This window comes from Cervus elaphus, chromosome 1 (genome assembly GCF_910594005.1).
Source record: "Cervus elaphus chromosome 1, mCerEla1.1, whole genome shotgun sequence".
In the NCBI taxonomy this organism is placed as follows: Eukaryota; Metazoa; Chordata; class Mammalia; order Artiodactyla; family Cervidae; genus Cervus; species Cervus elaphus.
The window spans coordinates 43,177,049-43,196,582 of NC_057815.1; the positions used below are offsets into that span (position 1 = coordinate 43,177,049).

General features: G+C 59.5%; 1 protein-coding gene across 6 annotated transcripts in view; it reads right to left on the reverse strand.

Annotated features, from left to right (window-relative positions):
- The window catches only part of BCL9L (BCL9 like), a 28,475-nt gene that overhangs the window by 8,007 nt on the left and 934 nt on the right, over positions 1-19,534 (reverse strand). Inside the window, exons 2-6 of one of the 6 annotated variants that reach the window (XM_043900716.1) lie at positions 13,446-13,501; positions 7,577-7,724; positions 4,861-4,962; positions 3,233-3,618; positions 2,388-2,507 (exon numbers count right to left, since the gene is read on the reverse strand). In XM_043900716.1, the coding sequence (XP_043756651.1) occupies positions 2,388-2,507; positions 3,233-3,618; positions 4,861-4,886 (532 nt within the window). In that variant the 5' untranslated portion in view covers positions 4,887-4,962; positions 7,577-7,724; positions 13,446-13,501. Of the gene's footprint in view, positions 1-2,387; positions 2,508-3,232; positions 3,619-4,860; positions 4,963-7,576; positions 7,729-13,445; positions 13,502-19,534 lie in introns of those variants that run through there. The other 5 variants (XM_043900714.1, XM_043900717.1, XM_043900718.1 and 2 more) reach the window with 5 other exon arrangements.

The following is a 19,534-nucleotide window of genomic DNA, read 5'->3' on the forward strand; positions in this document are numbered from 1 at the left end:
TGGCCAAAGAAATGTACTTTTACAGCAAATTCACAACTGTGTCACAAACTAAAAAAACTGAGGAACAGAGAGTTACAAACACCTAACACACTGGGTTCATTCCCCGGGATAGACTGGCCACCCACAGCACTGAGGGAGGTTTTCATCCACGGTCACCAACTTGACAGTAAGTCCTAGCCTAGAAAAGATCTACACTTGGTCATTACTGCTTCCCTTGTGGCTCAGCTGGTAAAGAATCCGTCTGCAATGCAGGATACCTGGGTTCAATCCCTGGGTTGGGAAGATCCCGTGGAGAAGGGAAAGGTTACCCCCCCACTCCAGAATTCTGGCCTGGAGAATTCCATGGACTGTATAGTCCATGGGGTCGCAAAGAGTTGGACACAACCGAGCGACTTTCACTTCACTTGGTCATTACTGGGTCTAGTGAGTGGGTGGGCCCTTTGCCACCAGTACACGTGTGGCCCATAGACAGCGCCAGGACTTACTATTCCAAGTGGACTCCCTTGAACTGGGGAAGTAGCCACTTTCCCACAGCTCAGCGGCAGGCTCCTATCCTTGCAGAAATCTGCTCTGACTCTCCTACCTTATAACGGCCCTGATCTGGACCCCGTCCCTCCAATTTTACATAGAGCCAAAAGTTTGGGGGGTGGGGGACTTGAGAGCCAACCTCAATGTGTGAGGGCTCTCCTGGAGAAGAGGAAGATGCATATTCAATACACAGAACTAGGACTCCTGGGGAAAAGCTATAGGGAGAGAGGCAGGCCTTGTTTTATTCTTTCTTTCTTTGTTCTTTCGGCTGCGCCACATAGCACATGGGATCTTAGTTCCCCGACCAGGGATCAAACCTGTGCATCCTGCTTTGGAAGTACAGAGTCCTAACCACTGGCAATCACTGGACCAGCAGGGAAGTCCCCGGGCTTTATTTCAATATGAAAACTTCTAATACAATGATAACAACAAAAAAAGCTAACACTGTTCTAAGTGTGTTGCATGTATCAACTCATTGACTCCTCATAACAACCCTAAGAGGGAAATATAATTTTTATAGATGAGGAAACGGAGGCCCTTTTCCATCCTTATACAAATGATAAGTAGAAGATCCAGGATATAATCCAAGGGGGGTCTGATTACACAGTCTGTGCTCTTAACTTCTACATTAACTTCTTAACTTCTTCTTAACTTCTGCCCTACCGTTAAAAAGAACTCTTCAAGAATCTAATATCAGTATAACTAAAACAGTAACTGATTGCCGTGGTACTGGGTATGGGATATTAGCAACTTCTTTGATTTCCTTGTGTCTTCATGTTTCTACGATGGTACAGCCTAATTGTTGTAAAAGTGAACTGAGGAGGGTCTGTCCTGGGAAGCAGTGTCTACCCCCATCTACCACAGAAGGGTTTGGCCAGGGTTTCTGAACCACTAGTCAGTCCCCTGGGGGGTGGGGGTACTGGGACCAGGTGATGTTTAAAGTACCGGCCAGCTGACAGGCTGTGTCTGATCCCAAACGCCATCTCCACAGACATGATCTACTCCTTCTAAAAACATCTGCTGAGTCTGTCTCCTCTTTTGCTTCCTAATAACACCTACCTCACAGCACTGCTATCACAATTAAATAAAACAAAGCAACAAAGTGTCCGGCATAATTTCTCTTCTTCCTTTCTACAGTCCCAGCCTTGGAAAAGTTCCCAGTGTAACATTCTCTGACTAGTTCTTAAGCACTGAGTTGTTGCTCCCCACACACAGATGCAAGCGTGGAGGAAAAGCATCAGATCAACATGCACAGGCTTCCCAAGGGCAGGAGTATGTCTGGTTCTCCCCCATCACTTGTGCAAGGCCCAAATATACACTGATCAGTGCAAGAATAAGAGAGGTGGGCGCCCACCCACACCCACTCCTCGTCTTGGTGATGAGGTGGTCAATTAGAGGTTAGGGAAGGGCGCCAGAGACAGTCAATGTCAGCTCACACCCAGGCTTCTTCAGCACAGCTTTGCAGGGTCCAGCCAGCTGTCCAGCTCCCAGGGATGCTGAACCCTCACTGCCCTCCCTCTACTGACCAGTAGGTGGCAGCAGAGGCCAGGAAATCACGGGAGGCGGTGCAGCCAGTGTGGCTGGAGAGGCCACCTAAGGTTCCATCCACCCCACCCAGGTCCCTAAGGACAGGGGGCTACTGAGCACCTGGAAGGCGGGGATTGAGCTGTCGGTGCCGGGAGGGACTGAGTCAGAGATGGGAGAGGAGGAGGGGAGGAGCCCAGGCCCCTGAGTCCTTGCTCCTTTTGGCCCAGCCTGGGTCCTCGAAAGCCCTAGGTGAAGAGAGGGAGGCTCCCTCAGGGCAACTGTTTCCCGGGGACGCCATGGGCCACAGCATCCTGGCAACGATGGGCACTCACTGTGGGCGGCCCCAAGGGGCTTGTCGTCCTCCTCGCTGTCCGGGCCTGAGCACCATTCGTCCCCGCTGTACGGCTGCTTCCGCTCCAGCACACAGCGCCGCTTACTCCGGGGTGCCACCTCTGCCCAGGCAGGCAGGCAGGGGTCAGGGTGAGACAGCGAGTACCCGCGAGGGCTGGTCCTCCCACACCCGGGGGCCTCCCCAAGCCCATTCCCCCAGATGGCCTCTGCCCAAGGGGCACTGCCCAGGCCACAGGCCACAGTGGGCACTTTGCCAGCCCCTGGCCCCCACCATAACACCATTTGTTTCTGATTTCTCTCTACAGCCTGGCTGCCTGTCTCCCCTCCCCCACCCAGCACCAAGCCCAACGTAATCCCCAACCACAACTGGTTCTAATTAGGACTGGGGGAGGAGGGGGAAGCTGCTGCTACTCTTCCAGGCCCCAGTGCCTGCTCCCACCAGCTGGAACACCAGGAGGTTCCTGGGAGGTGTATGGGTCTGCGCCTCACCCCAGAGCACCTCCCGTTTCCCCTCTGGGGGCTTTGGTGGGAAAGCAGGAGAGGCCTGAGGCTGACCGACAGTGACCGACGGGAGGCCCCAACACTCTGTGTGGCCCTAAGGATGAAACATCTCCACCCAGTCCTGAGAGAATGAGCAGATGGGTGGGTATAACCGGGGTGGGGAGGGGTGGAGGGGGTGGTAGAGAAAGAGGCTGCCCCTGCATAAATGCTGGAGAGGAATGGCAAGTGAGGATTTGGCCAGGGGTGCAGAAAGATCCTCTCCCAGCCCCTGTGTGTCTAGGACGGTGGACGATGCTGGGGTCTTAGGCATCAGGAAATGGGGTACCTTTGGCCTCTGAATCCAGGGATGGGGTCCCAGCCTCTCGCTGCTCGCCGGAGTCCACAGACACACTCCGCTCCCTCTTCACCTTGCCCTTGAGCGAGCTGAAAGGGGGTACCCCTGCCTGGGGGTTCTTCAGACTTGAGTTGCTAGGTGAGATCTGGTTGGCCTTGGCCCCATGGTTCCCCGCCCCCACGCCCTTCGAGCCCAGGTTGCAGGTGGGTCCTTGGTTCACATTCTGGTGCTGAGATTGGGCCCCGCCATTCCCTGTCTTGCCATGATTGGTCAACTTATTTTCTGGGTGCATTGGCTTGGCTGGGGCAGGGGGGCAGTGGCCGCGGGGGGACAGCGGCGGGCTCCCTGGAGCTTCTCTCCTCCTGGGGTGGGGTAACCTGGGAGGTGGAAGAGACATGAAAAGTTAATTGCAGTGCCAGGGGTGTAGCAAGCCTGGATTTTCATCACCCCATCCTGCCTCACCTAATGGTTGGGGAGGTGGGAGCTGAGTGGCATCTTAAGACCACCAGCTATCCCCTATCTCCCTCCATGGCTCCTCGGACAAGGGCTAATGCCCTTCTCCACTTGGGGAATGAAGATGGGGCAACCCCTCCACCCCTCCAGTCCCCAAATGAAAACCCGGGCCTTATGTTGGCAGAATCCAACCCAGCCCCTAAGCCCCAGCATCCATCAGATTGCAAGCCTCCATGGCAACCCCCTCCACTAGCAACTGGCCAACTCTTAAGCATTCTCTCTTCAAGGGTTTGCTGTCTTCACACTCCTTCCAAGGCCCCCCAACCTAAACTTCCATGTGTCCCAACACCAGCAGGGAAGGAACCCAGGACCTGGGGGTTACTGCTCCTGGCCCAGCCCCATTTCCCCTTGGGGAAGTGGGAGAAAGCACACCAGACTGTGGTGCCCACTGGTCCAGACAGCTCCCCAGGGCAGGAGGGGAATGCCTTTAGAGGGTGCACCAGCAGGTCTGGCCGGCAGGCAGGAGCAAGAGGAAAGGGGGAGGGGACTGGTGCATGGAGCAGACTGAAACCAAGGATTCCTGCAGCCTAGGCTGCGGGCCCTTTAAGCTCCAGCCCGCTCCCCCCACCGCCTCCCCCTCCCCGGAGACCTATTAATAGCCGCTGGAAAGATCACATCACGGGAGAGGATATTTATCCCCCCTCATTCCACACCAGCTCAGATTTATTTCAGCTCTGCTGTCCTGCTGCTGCCGCCTGGCCCTGTCTGCCGGCTTCTCCCGGGGAAGGGGAGGGAGGCAGGCACCGCCCCTCCAGCTCCCACCCCCAGCTAGACCGAGGCCAGAGGGCGCCAGCGGACCCGACAGCGGGGCCGGCGGGGGTCTGCTCAAACCGTTTTTAAGAGGAAAGGACTGGAAGGGACTAGAACTGCAAGCTTAGCTGCTTGCCATTCCCTTCTGTCCCCTGGGCTCAGGAGCTAAAGCTGTAGGCTCCTGCCTGGGGGCAGGCATTCCGATTCTGACCCCCCTTTAGCCCACCGGTGGCCGGGAAGCCAGGTACCCAGGGGGTCTTGCTCTCCAAGCCTGCACGGTTCAGCCCCATCAACACTGGGCCCATCCCTTCCCCTCACTCCACACACACATCCCGCCCTCCACGACACCCACACACCTTGTCTTGTTAGCCAGGATCCTCATGGCTCCCACACACAGTGGGGCTACGGCCCCTGTGCGTGCCCAGGGCCCAGCCAGGTACTCGGTACTGGAGCAGGGACTGCAGCAACAAGCCCCAAAGAGAAAACTTGTGACTTGGGGAGGGAGTGCGAGGAGGGGAGGGGAGACGGGAGGACCCAACAGCCCTGGGACTAGGGTACCGGACAGGGTAGGGTGGGAACGGCCAGGAAGGATTCCAGGTCGGGGTCTGAATCCATCCCTCCCGCACTTTACCCTCAGGGAGCTTGCAGTCTCTAGCAAGTCCCCCGGGCCCGCAGGGGCAGAATTCACTAAAAAGATAGGTTGCCAAGGTGCCCGCGTGGGGCGGCTGAGAGGTCTGTCAGGCCCCCGGGGAGGGGGGGGGGGGACGACTCCCGCCCCCAGGCACGACCCTCACCCGGGGGAGGGGGCGGGGGAACCCCTGGCGCCCCGCCCCAGCGCTGCGCCCTGCCCCCGGGCGCCGGGGCGGGAAGGGGGCCGGGGGTGGGGGCGATGCCCTGCCCCCAGCTCGAGGCCTAGCCCTTGCCCATCCCAGCAGGCCCGGGCGGGCAGCGAGAGGCCTGGCGGGGCCTCGGGGCTGCAGCTGGGCTCTTCTGGAGACCAGTAACGCTGGCTCAGATTCCTCCCCGACCGCAAGAATGCAGGAGCCTCCCCTCCCCCCGCCCCGGCACCCCACCCCGCCCCCTCCGGCAGAGCCCGAGCGCAGAGGCAGAGCGAGCGAGCGAGCGAGCGACAGAGCCAGCGAGCCGGGGAGCGGGCCACGGGCAGGGCTGCAGCGTGCCTCTCCCGGCCCCGCACGCGCCGCCCCGACAGACCCACGGCCAAGGGCGGCGAGGGGCCGGGCGCGCGCAGCGGCGGGGCCCAGGTTCAGCTCCGCGCCGGGCGCCGCCAGACAGGAGCCCCGGGAACCCACCAGCACCCGAACTCTAGACTCACACGCACACACACACACTCGCAGCTCACACGTGGACGGGGAAACAAAGACACGCACGGAGCCCAGGAAACTAGAGGCGCGCTCAAACGCCGGCCCGCGGAGGTGTGCGGGATGGCTAGGGAGGCGCTGGCCGAAGCAGGAGCGCAGAAATAGCCGGGGGCGCACGTTTCCAGAGGCGGCCAAAAGGCAGAGAGGGGGCGCGTCGACTCATTGGACAGATGAAAAGACTGAGGCCCGACAACAAGGGAGCCACAGAGAGCTGAGCCCGGTAGTGACAAAGGAACACACACGGGGCCAGAGATACACCAGCCAACAGACTTACACAAACACGGAAGCCTCACCCGACTGCCCCCGGTCCTGTCCCCCCGCCCCTCCCGCAGATCCCAGGAAGGGGTGGGGGAGGGGAGGAGCCTTGGGCCGGGAGCTCCGTCCCGGTGACAGGCCCAGCCAGACACCGGGGCACATTCCCTGGCGGGCTGCTGCAGGCCGGGCTGGGACCTAGGAGGCCCTGTGGGACACCAGGTGGGAGTCTCACCCTAACTTAACCCCAGGGCACATTGGCCTTCTCAGCGGAAGATTGCTCCGGTTCCAGGCCTGGCTGAACAGCAGCGGGCGGCCAGTCCCCAGGCCAGTCACCTCGGGGGAGAGGTTAGGTGGAGAGAGCCGGAGGGCACCTGGGCTTAGGGGCAGGCCCATGACAGACAGGTGTCCCAGGCTTCCCCCTTCCCCACCTCGCTGATCCTCAAAACTACCAACCACCTGCCACGGCAGTATTTCTATCCCCATTTCACAAAGAGGAAACTGAGATCTGGGAGAAGGAAGTCAGAGGCCCCTGGGTCGCATGACCATTACATGGGCCTACCAAGACCCTGTTCCCCCGCTGTTTCCCCCACACTGCTGTGTCCTCCCCTTCAGTCATGACGGCGTGTCTGTGCCTGCATCAGACAGATGGGCTTCCAGTAGGGCAAAGGCTACCCACTTTACTTTCCTCTGTTTACAGCTTCAAATATTGGGGCATTTAGTAGTTTGGGAAGGGGCTGTTAGAAAATTCATCCTCTCCAGGGTACCCAGTGGGGCCAAGGCTCCTCTCCAGAAGAATCTTTGAGTTGCCCTCCCTTCTAGGACTCCACCCCCTCGCTCCCACCCAGCATGACGAGCTGAGTCAAGTACAGATGAGTCAGGACTTTCCCATCTCACACCTCCCCCTTTTGCCCCTCAGCAGCCCGCCCCAGATCACAGAGACCCTCCTGCTCTATGTACTTAGAGTCCCCGGAAGAGACCTGGAAAGCCCTGGGGATGGAGGCAGGAACAAAGTGAGGGGGGCTTCTTGGCACCAGGCCAGGAGCCCCTGAGGGGGGTGAAAGGGATGCAGCTCTGCGAACACAGACCTGGGCTCCTCTTAGGGGGTGGGATGGGGTGGGGAGCAGTGACATGCTTACAAACAGGGAGCAGGTGCCAGTCACCCGAGTGAAGGGCCAGGAGCAGACCCATGAGAATGGAGCCCAGGAGGCTGCTGAGACAAAGCCTGCCTGAGATCTTGCCATCCGGGTGCAACGTGGGGGGGCAGGCCGGCGGGGGGCGGGGGGGGCAGTGACCTAAGGGTCAAAGTGGACCTGACCTTAGCTGGGGGAGGGAGACCAGAAAGGCTTTGATGGATGCCCAGGACCTCCAGGTGGGACAGGCCAGCTCCCTGCTCAACACAGAACTGCCACAGGTATAGCACACAGCAGTGGCCACTTACCTCTGTTCAGCAGCTCCCACCTTGGGAGCCTCTGCTTGATTTGCCTACCAGCACACCAGTCTCAAAGCCCAGCTCCAAACCACCCCAAAGAGGCACTGAAAACACTGCTTGGAGGGTCCATGCTTCCGCAGGCAGTGGGCAGACGCCTCTAGAGAGGAAATGGGCAGCTAGGAACCCTGTGTGGCTGAAAGAACAGAGACTTGCCGGGAGTATTAGGGGTGGGATCCTTGGCCACTGGCCTAGAGAGAGGCAGCCCCCAAGACAACAAGGTTCTGAGTCCCCTTTCTCCAGGGTCCCTAGAAGCTCTCCTCTATCACCCAGGTCACTTCCTCTTCCTGAGGTGGTGACTCAGCGGGGTGGGGAGGTCAAGGATTCCTAGCCCAGCAGGAAATCTGCTCAAGAACCAAGGTGTTGCTGGGGACCCTCTGTGTGGGGACTTCCAGGGTTGGGGGGGGCCTTCCCCTAAGCCTGGTTCCTAGCAGTTCTCCCCACTTCCCCCCACCTCCTGCCAAAGGAGACCATGCAAATCAACCATTTTTGTCTGGGAGTTTCCAGCCCCACCCCACCTGAAGCCCCAAGGTGATGTCTGGCAACCCCAGCCCTGCTGGGACATGGAAATTCCTGGCCCCAGACCCTCCAGTATGGGGTCTTTGAAGGGTGCTTCAGGGGTGAGGGGTGGATTCTGCCCTTGTGGGGACCACCAGGCTAAGTAGCACTGCCTAGAGAAGCTAGAGGTCGCCTCACTTGGCTCCCGTAGCCAGGGCCCCTGTGGCCAGGCCTCAAGAAGCAGTCATAGCCTGGCAGTGGGGTGCCCCCAAAGGCTACTGCCCAATCCCTGGCTGCTCCCTCCCCTCAGGGGGGAGGCGGGGGAGGAGGTGAGGGGCACAAGGAAACAAGACGGGGCAGGAAGCCCAGGCAGGCGGCGGGCACTCTGGGCCAGGCACAAACAGCCAACACAGGAAACCACAGCCCACCCCCGCCCACCCCACCCGCCCAAAGCTCTGGAGAAAGGAGTGCCAAAAGCCTGGTACCCCCGCGGGGGCAAGGGCCAGGGGTTAGCCCGGGGCAAGGGAGGGGCAGAGGCTCTCCAGCCTTCTCTCAGCCCCAGACCCCACCTGGGGAGGGGGAGAGGAAGCCGGGCTGCCAGGGAGGGTGCTGCCTCTTTAAATCCACCGAAATCCTGAGCTAGGCCCAACCCAGCTCTGGTTTCACAGGAAGGAAAGGCGCTCTGGAGCCAGTAGGGCAGGAGGTGGTGGCTGGAATTAGCCCCACCGGCCCAAATATATCTGGTCTCCGCCTGCCACCCCTCCGGCACTTCCTGCCCCCTGGCACCTGCACCACCGTGGGGGTGGGAGAGGGTCTAGGGGCTACTCCCTCCCCTGTGGGGGACCCCGGGCTCTCCAGGTGCCCTGTTGCTGCGGACACGTGGTAGGAGGTGGTGTCCCCAGCCCGATCCCCAGAATGGACAGGGTAGCTCCCTGGGGACCCTCACCTGGCCTCTATCCTCCAAGGGGTTAATCGGACCCTTTTTTGGGGGGGGATTAGGGGTGGCCCAGGAACCTCCTCCAAACTGCCTGGCGGCTGGGAACAATGGGGCCATTGTGGGAGTTGCGGAGTGCGGGCAGACTGCTGGCACAGGCAGCGCACCAGGGGCGGGCCCTCACCCAGAGCCCGCCTGCCCGCCGGGCTCTCTCCCCCAGGTGCTGCCGGCGACAGAGACATCCTCCCAGCCCTCACCTCGCCAGCCGGCCCCAGACTCCTGGCACCGGCAGCACCTGGAGGGCCCTCCAGCCCTGCCCACGTTGCCATCCAGACTGCCATGACCCTACAGGAAGCAGGGGCATGTGCACCAGGACGGGGTGGGGGTGGGGGCTGACGAGACAGGATGTGTGCCTGTGATCCTCCTGCAGGGAAGACAGGAAGGCCACATGGGGTTTCTGGTGTCAGTCCTGGCACCCTCAGACCAGAAGGGCTTAGGGGATTCTGAGAGTGGTGACAGGCAGGGCCCCCTGCCCCCAGGCCTCAGTTCCTAGGCTCATTTCAGACCTGCTCCCTGAGGAGGCCTAGCCCTGGCAGCCTTGCTGCCCTCTGGGGCCACGACATGGCAGGCAGTGAGTGACGCAGTGGAATGAGAGGTGGGTTTGCAGTCAGGCTGACAAGGTTGCCAATCACATCCCACCAGCTCTGAATGACAGGACTTTATCCATCCCTTCAGCCCTTAGAGCCTCAGTTTCCTCATCTGCAGAATGAGGATCAATGTATCAAGTGAGATGCTAATAGTGAAACTAGCCAACAGAATGCCTGTGCCATAGCCCTCAACAAACCACCTCTGGCCATGATGCCCCCTGATCTACCCCCTACATGGCACCCAAATCCATGGGCATTTGGTAAAGATGGGCACTGTCGAGAGATTTGCTCTTGATGGCTCAGTCGATAAAGGATCTGCCTGCAATGCAGGAGACCTGGGTTCGATCCTTGGGTTGGAATGATCCCCTGCAGAAAGGAATGATTACCTACTCCGGTATTCTTGCCTGGAGAACTCCATGGACAGAGGAGCCTGGCAGGCTGTAGTCGATAGGGTCACAAAGAGTCGGACATGACTGAGTGACTTTCAAGACATCAGGCCCACAGGCATCATCTCAGTGGTATCAAGTACAAAAACTTGGCTCCTCCTCTGTCCTCACAGAGGCCAGGTCCCTCGGGCGAGGACTCCTCTGGGCCTCACTGGGTTTATCAACATTCAAACCCAGAGCCTGAATCCAGAGAGCAGTTATCCACTCTCTTACCCTCAGGGCTGTCTCAGAACCCCAGGAGAATAGCAAAGGGGAGTTTCCTTCCAACAGTGGCCACATCCCTTCCAACAGCCACCCCAACCCCTTGGCAGTCTCCCTTCAGGATCTAGGCTGGGAGGAAGCAGGAGCCTACTTTGTTACCATGGGCCTCTTTAAAGAGTGGAGGGTCTGAGAAGGTAAGAAGAGCAACTGGGACACGCAGTTCTGAAAGTAGAGATCCAGAGAGAAGACCTATCCTCTTCTCAGCTAAAGAAGGCTGTCCCTCTTGGGGTGGCTCCACAGCCCCCAAAGGGTTAACAAGGCCCTAAAAATAACCTGCTCCCAGCAGGACCCACTGATTGGAGCCCTCCAGCCATCTGTTCCCATTTTCTCCTGTTCACATTGGAACATCTGAAACCAGCCCCAGAGCCCCAGCCCGATCCCAAAAATAGCCCCAGCCTGCCCAAGGAACAGGCCCCAGGGGCTGGGCAAAGGTGGCATGGCCGGCCCAGCAGTCAGGCATGGCTCAGGCCAACACTGATGCCTCACTCCCAGGCCCATGGAAGGGAAGAGATTCCTCTGTTCCCAGAAAGACGTGGTGAGTAGAGCCAGGGGCTCCAGCCCACCCGCCTTGGTACCAGGCCAGAGAAGATCCCCAGGAGTCCTGGAATCCCAGGCACTCTGCCACATCTGATCACTTTTACTCCCGATGAGACCAAACCACGTGCCTGCAGAGCTTCCCTCCTGGTGGGCATGCCTGCTACCCTGGATCCTCACCCAAAAGTTCCCAAGCCTTAGCCCCTCCATCATCCCACTCTCATCCCAGGGCCTTTGGGAGCCTTGCTCACCCAGAGTCACTCAGCATTCTCCCCTGGCCTGCCCCAGGGCACACAGGGTTGAAACAGAACGTTTCCCAGCCTTGCCCACATGTACTCATGTGGGCTACCCATGCATGGGTAGCAGAGGAAAGGGTTCCGGGGTTGTCCTCTGGATGCCGATATGACCCCACCCCTCCTCTGGGCTTCAGGATGGACTTCCTGCCCATCTGTGTGCAGCAGGTGCTGGGCCTGCCCATCTGGGCTTCTACACATATCAGAGACCTTGGCATTGCCCCGCCACACTCAGGGAAAATGCCGTGGGCCCCAAGGCAGGCCTGACAGCTGCCATCCGTGTCACAGCTCCTCATGCTACTCTTCTCCCCAAGGAAGGTCCCGGACCCCTCAGGCCAGGAAAGAGAGGAGGCAGCCATTTAAGCCACTGAAGGAGCGTGTCTTAAGGGCTGTTCAGCCGGTAAAGGAACAGAGCAGCAGGAGATGGGACGGTGGGAGGTGTGTTGAAGAGGATCTGAGCTAATAGCCTGGGAGAGGAGGGGCTCAGCCCTGAGAAGTGCTGGGCGATGGGGAGGCAGGCAGGCCCTAAGCCCTCAGACCCTTCTCCAGGCCCACAGCTATTTCCCAAACTTGCAATCATGATGCCTGCCAGCACCAGCAGTGGGGAAACTGAGGCAGCAAGAAGGTGGGTCTGGAAGGCTATTAGAATCTAGGAATCTCAAGCATTGGAAAGGCTGTTTCTTCCCCACCCCTATCTCTCCCTGCTAAAGCCTCTGGGAGGATCAGGGGTTCCTATGACTAATAATAATTAGGAAAATCTCTAATATTTATTGAGCATTTACTGTGTAACATCAAGCTGCTAATCACAGCCATTATCTCATTTAATTCTCTAATTTAGTACTCTACAAGAAAAGTCTCTTATCCCCACTTTACAGAGAAGAAAACCGAGGCACAGGGACATTGAATGACTTGCCTAAGGCAGACAGTCCAAACTTAGAAGAGTCAGGATTTGCACCCAGATACTCCAGCCGTTTGCTCTTAACCATTTCACAATACAGGTTCGCCCTGGCGCCTCACTCCCTCATTTCAGACTCCCTCCAAACCTGAAGCGCAGCAGGTCCTAGCCAGAGGCCACAGTTCCTACTCCGGACGAGATCAAAGAGAGGCCACAACTCCCCGCCCCCTCAACCCAGGTGCCTGGCCCGCTGGGGCTCTGAGAGTAAAGTTCTTGGGCCACCCCAGCCCCGCCCACCCCCAACCTGTCACCTGTCACCCATCCTGGTCCCTAAGAGTCTGGGGAGGGAGCCCAGCCCAGCAAGTTACCATGACAATAGCACAGGCCCCTGCTGAGAGGCCCAGAGGCTGAGGAGTCTGTGGCCCCTCCCACTTCGCAGGTGGGGGTCAAAGGTCAAGTGGGACTCCACTAGTGATGGGTGGAGTCTCAGCCCTGCCCCCCCACCTGCTCGGCCACACCTGGCCACTGCCCCCCAGTGTTTTCACTGCCTGATTGGAAGCAGGACCACTTTCCTCCCAGCCCCTGGGTGGTGGTTGCCTCCAACAGGGAGGGTGGGGGGATTCGAAGCCCTTTTCTCCTGAGGACAGTCTAGAAGGGCCTCCTCCCAGTCCTGTACTTTCTCCAGCTTTCCCTAGTCTGGGATCCTACAGGCATGTTTGTTGTGAATTCAGGGAGTTGTTGCTAAGTAAGGAAGAAAGGGAGGGAGGGAGGAGGGAAGGAGGGGGTGGGGTGGCAATAGGGAGAAAGTGTGCGTGTGCGTGCGTGCGTGCGTGCGTGCGTGCGTGCGTGTGTGTGTGTGTGTGTGTGTGTGTGTGTGTGTATCTAGGAGCCAGGGCAGAAACCACGTACCGTGGCTGGTGGCCACCCTGGCTTTGACTCAGCCAGCTCAGGCCAAAGCCAGCAGGCAGGGGGTAGCAGGCACTTGGGATGACCAGGAAGGAAACCATACCTTGCCCTCCAGGGGTGACTGGGCTGGGGCTCCCCACCACCTACCCCGGCTGGGACTTTCACTGGAACTGCGGCTTCGGCGCTTTAACCCTTCCTGCCCGGGCCCCGCCCCCATCCCCACTGGGTCCCAGGTTGTAAGCTGTCAGCACCCCCTCCTCTGGGGGAGGAGAATGAAAGGAGAAGTAGGGGCAGAGAGCCAGGAGGAGGGCGCTCAAGACAAAAAGCCAAGCAGGAGGCTCCGGCAGAGGCAGGCAGAGCTGAGCGCAGAGGGTGTGAGGACACACACAAGCACACAGACCTCTCACCTCGGGATAATGCGTGTCGGGCTCGGGCTCAAGGGTGTGATCGGGGCTGGGGCTCCCTGTGGAGAGAGGGTCACAGCTCGAAGCCCCGGGCCAGCAATCTCTACCCCTGCTCCTCCCAGAACCCCAGCCCCACCCCCCGCACGCACACCGCTAAGCATGTACACAGACGGGCTTGTAGCTCCAGGAAGTCCCGGAGCTACTCGGACACCACCCCCCCTCCACGGCTTCTGTGGATTGGCCGGGAGCCAGGCCTGACCCAGCCGCCCCACCGCACGGCTCCCCCTCCCTCCCCTGGAAGCAGGAAAGGAGCAGGCCCTGGAGATGCCTTAGGGCTCAGCCCCAGGGTCGGGGGGTGGGGTGGGCAGGACTCCCTCGTCCTGGCCTGAGGACTTGGGTGTGAGGGATGGATGAGAGGAGGCCTGAGGACCCCAGCTTCCAGCACCCGCCACCCCGGGATTATCCTGTGTCAGGGAAAAGAATGGCGTGGGTCCTCTGTCCCTGTGTGGCCTCCCTTGTCCCCGGAAGACTCCAGTCCTGGGGACTGGGCCTAGCTGGGAGGGCCTGGAGGGAGAGAATTGGGCTTAGCAGTTCAGCAGGAGGGGGCTGGGTGAAGCTCCCACAGGCAGGCAGGCGGGAGGGAGGCTGGTGGCTCGGCTCAGTTTGTACTGGGGGTCAAAGGGGAGTTCTTTTCCGAAGAATTCTGGGACAGAAGCCAACTAGAGCAAGCTGCTAACTACCCCTCCCTCCCTCTCTCACTGCAATGGGGGGGGGGGGGGCGCTGTCCCTGCCAACCAGACTTAACCCTCTCCAGCCTGTGGTGTGCCCAGGCCCAGGACAGGGGGTTTGGGGAGGGGACCTCCTGCTGGGCCCAGCTTCCCATTCTAGGGGGGAAAGCGTAGCGTGCCTGCCAGAACATGGGACCACCTGTCCCCATCTGGTACCGCCCTGTCCTACCATCACCTGGGTGACTTTTCTGGGCTCATCTCCTGAAGGTGTCTGCAGTGACGGGCGTGCAGGTCTCAGAGACAGAGATTGAGAAACAAACTGAAGATTCCTTGCCAAGGCCCTCCCCCTGCTGGGTCACTGAGCACTGTACCAACCTGTGCCCTTACCCCTCCTCTCCTCCCAGAGGCCATGGGAAGGGGGGTTAGAAGGAGACAGCTTCTCTCTCTGCTCACCTCTGCTGCTGTCTCCATAGGCCCTAGACTCCGACAACCAGCCCCTGCCCCAGCCCTCTTCCTCTTCACTGACTTGCTACAAGTGCTTCTAGAAGAAAGTAGTCAATTATAGCCTGAGGTCCCAGGATGGGAAACTGAGTCATAGCAAGGCATCAGAGTTCCAAGTGCCTGTATCCCGTGCAAACATGACCATCACAATTTTAGCTTTGGCACAAAAAAGAAAGAAAGAAAGAAAGCTCCCCCTAACAACCTCTCATCCTGTAGAACACAATAAAGGACTGTAGAACAAGAAGGACTTCTCAGGGTCAAGGCTACAATGGCAGCTGGCCCCATACCCAATGCTTCATATTTCTGGGGTGGTATAACCCCCCAAGAGACCAGGCCCCTCTGTCTTCTGCTCAGGCTGGAAACATGAGTGTCTTGTTTTGTTTTGCTGTCTGCCCCTAACTAGCAAAGTCAACTTTTCTGAAAGCTCCCAGGTCTGGTGAGGCTGGCTGTTTCTTGTCTCCAGTGAAGCAAGCTACCCCAAGGGTGGGGGTGGGGGGGTTAAGTCCCTTCCCCCATCCCTTTCTGGAGAGCACTGGGCCTCCCTGTCACAATCCCTCCGATAGCACCAGGACAAGAAGAGGGTGGACTGGGAGCATCAGACCCCTTGAGATGCTGGGTGGCTGGGGAGGGCAGAGGAGGAGAGTCCAGCTCTGGGGACAGTTTATCCCAAAGTCTCCCCACTGCACACTTTCTCTCCAAGGACCACAGAACTGCCAGAAGTCTTGGCCTCCCTCCAGAAAACCTCCCTTTCAAAGGACAGAGGACTTCATGTCCCAGGGAGCTGTGGGGAGACCTGTGGCTACACCCCCAGACGTGTTCTGAGGGAGGAGGATAGAGGCGGGAACAGAGTGAGCTGAGTGTGTGCATGTGCACACACACACACACACACACACGTGTATCAAAGACACAACCCCAGGCACACACACTCCTCAGACATGTGTACCTGGGAGAGAAACAGACGCAACCCCCAAACACACACAACCAAGATACCTCTTTAAAATAACACAAACTCTCCAAAACTGACTCCTTCAGACACACAGAGGTGCCCACACTCATAGAGAAAGCCCAAAGGGGCCCAGGAAACACAAATGACGTCGGCCGGTCACACAGAACTGCTGACAGAAGGTAGACCCACACTGGGATACACGCGCGCACACACACACTGAGTAGTATGCACATGGCCATGTGCTAGCACAAACTCTCTGTCTCTCTCACACACACACCCAGGCAATGCACAGCATGAAGCCAGATTAGAGCACTAAATTCTGGGCTAGTGGGGAGGAGGGGAGTCAGAGGAGGGTGGAGAAGTGCTCAGGGATTTCAAAACAATCCTGGTTTCGAAATGCTGGAAATGCTGGATTCAGGGCCATTCTCAGTTGAGGCTGGGGGTGGGGGGAGGGGAGGAGGAGGGGAAGACAGGCCAGCACAGGGCCACCAGCCTGTGGGAGGAGGGACTTGGACAGAGGGCATCCCAGCCCCCGGGGATGGGGACTCAGCCAGACACCAAGGTTAGGAGGGGCAGGTGGCCAGGGCCCAGCTGGGAGGGCCCGGGGTGGAAAGGAGGCGGAGAAGGGGAGGCCTCTGCTCCAGCCACTGCCTGGAGAAGTCGGAAGGCAGCTGGGAAACTGCCTGGGCCCTCCCCGTCTACCTGGGGGCGGTGGTGGCCACCTTCTCCCCAGCAGAGTGGCAGCTGGTTCCCCTTGGCTGCCGGCTAGCAGAGCCCCGAGGCAGGCCTCAAGCTACGGGGCAGAGAGTGTGGGAGGACGGCAAGGGCCTGCGGCGGGTCAGGGACCCTCCTTGGGACCCAGGGCCGCCCCCCCCCCCCCCAACAACACACACACTCAGGGCAGGGTAGGGGACATCTCCCAGGGAACCCGGAGCTTCTCCCCTCTCCATGGGGAGGGCCAGCCCTTACTTAGGAGGCTGAGGCAGTACTACAGACCCCCACACCCAGGAAGTCACCCCTCTCCTCCCAGGGCACCAGAATGTCCTTACCGCCCCTCCCCCAACCCCCAGGGAAAGTCTCTCCCAGGGAGGGGAGGTCAGGCCAGGCTGGGGGTGGGGCTCTGGAGGCCCGGCCCTGGCACCCAGTGGAGGAAATTCCAGGCGGTAACTCCAGGCTGCCTTCAGGGCGGCCCCAGTGACCGGCAGCGGATCCAGCGCTGTAGCTTTCTTCACCTCGCCCCTTCGCTCCTAGCTCTGGCTACCTGGCCCTCCAACTGGGAGTTAGAGGGTAAGACCTGGGGAAGCTTGGCATACCCTGGAGGAACCTCTGGAGGAGCCTCGACTGGCCCCTTGGCCTGTCAGAGCCTTCTGGCAACAGATCCGTAGGGGGACAGCCCCCGCAGTATGGCTGCGGGTGGGCAGCTGGCGGGGCTGGCAGGCAGGGACACAGATGCCAGGTTAGAGCAGCCAGGTGCTCAACAGGTTGAGCCAGTCCCTGGAACAACCAGCCCCACCCTGGGGAGAGCAGGCCTGGCAGAGGCTCCCTGCCCGCGGCACCCAGCCTGTACCCGCTTGGCTCCCACGGCTGCCCACTTTCCCACGGTGTCATCCCCTCTGCCCCCTCCCCCCCCCCCAAGTCAGCAACCTAGCAGAGTCCAGGATTCCTGGCACCGGGAAAGGGTGCTGTTTTCCGGCACCCCTGGGTGCCCAAGCTCTCAGGGTGCCTCACTACCAGCAACCCAGGAGCCCCCAGAAGAGTCAACGTGGCATCAGGCCAAGGAGAACCCCCAAGCACCCCCCACCTCCTTGGAGGCCTCTTCCAGTCCTGGGCAGACTGGACACCCAGACACCCTGGCTCCCCGCAGCTGCCCGCCCAGGGCACTGGGACAGAGCGGCAGCCTGTGGCGCCAGAGGCCTTGCGGAGGGCCCCCAGTTCCCGCCTTGGGCTCCCTGGAGGTGGGGCTGCTGTTCTGGGTGGCTCCCTCCACTCCTGCCAGAGCTGTCTGCAGCCCTGGTCCTTTCCTTCCACCCCACTCCTGGGCTCCACGGAGCCCCATCCCAGCCCCTCCCCCTGCAGGCGGGCAGCCCCCTTTGCAGGCATCTCCTTTAATCTAAAGCAGGTGCCAGGCATTCCAGCCCTTGCTGAGTCGACACTGCCACCCACTAGGCCTGTGCCCAGAAGGCTATTGCCCTGCCTGTTCATGGAAGTTGAGTCCCCAGCCCAGGGCTCCTGTTTAACTCACGTACCCAGAAGTTGGGAGGCAGAAACTATCCAGAGAAAGCATGAGTGCCCAACACAGACTCAAAAAGCAAGTTCACTGGGTCCCACATCATCACTGTTGTGATCACAAACACTAGCCCCTCTCTGGGACTCCGTCATCTCTTCCCACCTGGACCCTCAACCTCAGTACCTGGAGACTCACCCTGAGTCTCCATATGGCCCTCCAGAAGCTGTGTCCAGCGTGAAAGCCCTGCTAGCCCAACCACAGGAGTTACTCTGTATCCAAGACTATACATAGTCTCCCCTTCAGGAGAGAATTCTCCCCAACATTAACCCCTGCCCCACCCCAATCTGGAGCAACACAGGTTAGCAAAGAACCTCCAGAAGAAACTGGCCAGAAGGCTGATCTTCCAGGCCTGGTGCTCTAAGGCCAAGGAACCTGATCAGCTGAGGGAAGGCAGCACCTTCCGTCCTGATACCAGACCTCCCTGCCCCTTACCTTTCTCTCCCATTCTCACTCTGTCCTGAGGCTTCTATCAGCAGGCGCCTCAGAGCTGATACCAGAAAGACAGGGCCTGAACATGCTCTTCCCCTGGGGCCATGAAATCACGGTCCTGACCTAGAGAAGGCAGCCAAGCCAGTGCTGGGGGGCAGCAGACAAGCCAGGCAGCCCCAGCCCAGAAGTGGCTGATCCTTGGAGAGGCTGAAGATGTGGGAAGAGCAAGGGGAGCGGAAGCCCACCCACCCTGCAGGTCTCATTCAGAGAGCTGACCTCCTCCAGAGGCATCAGCAGGGTTACAGCAGACACTGTATGAAGACAGCTTTCCTAGGTAAAACAGGAAACCAAGGCCAAAGATCAAGGGAGCCTCCAAGCCCCTTTCCCAGGGCTCAATCACATGCCCAGCTCACCTCTCCCAGAATAACACTTTTCCTCCCTGCATCAGAGGCCCCCCTAGACACAGACACAGACCCACACCCCAAGCAGCAGACAGACAGAAGGAGGAGGGAGGAGGGGGTGTCAGAAAAACCCGGAAGGAAGGAAGCTGGACAGACAGACAGAAGCTGATCCTGGCTTCCCTGCTCCAGAGAGACACCCTCCGAACTCCCTGACCGTCAGGGACACCCTCTCTCTCAGCTCCTAAGAGGACCTCAGTGTCCCCCGAAACCAAATTCCAACAGCCCTGGCACAGGGCATACTCCAGCCAAGCAAGAAGCCCTAAGCCTCCCTTCTCTTCATCATGTTACTCTCCCAAGAGCTCTTGGGACCAAGGCAGGGGCCATCCCCTCTGAGCCTATGCAGAGACACCTCCAAGGAACTGTGTGACTGCCCCACCCCCCAACCAAGCCCACACCAGAGTCTTGGGGAGACTTCTCTAGTCACAGCCCCTGCTGCTCCTAGACAGTGCTTGGGGGCAGAGGGGGACCCCCAGCAATCTCCAATCCCAGTGCACCTCCTTCCGGAGGATCCTATCAGCCAGGAGAGGAGTGCTGGGGGCTGAGACCCAAGGGGTTGGTGAGCCTGGGAGGGGGACTACATCTCCCAGAAGCCCCCAGGGCAGGGTTGCTGCTCCAGCTGGCCCAAGGCCGGCCTTGTTCTCTGCGCTAGGGTGGCAGGGTCCCCTGGCTGCCCCTAAGCCCTCCCCACTGTGCTCTGGGGCTGCCAACCTGATTGGGGACCCAAGAGTAGCCTCCGCTAA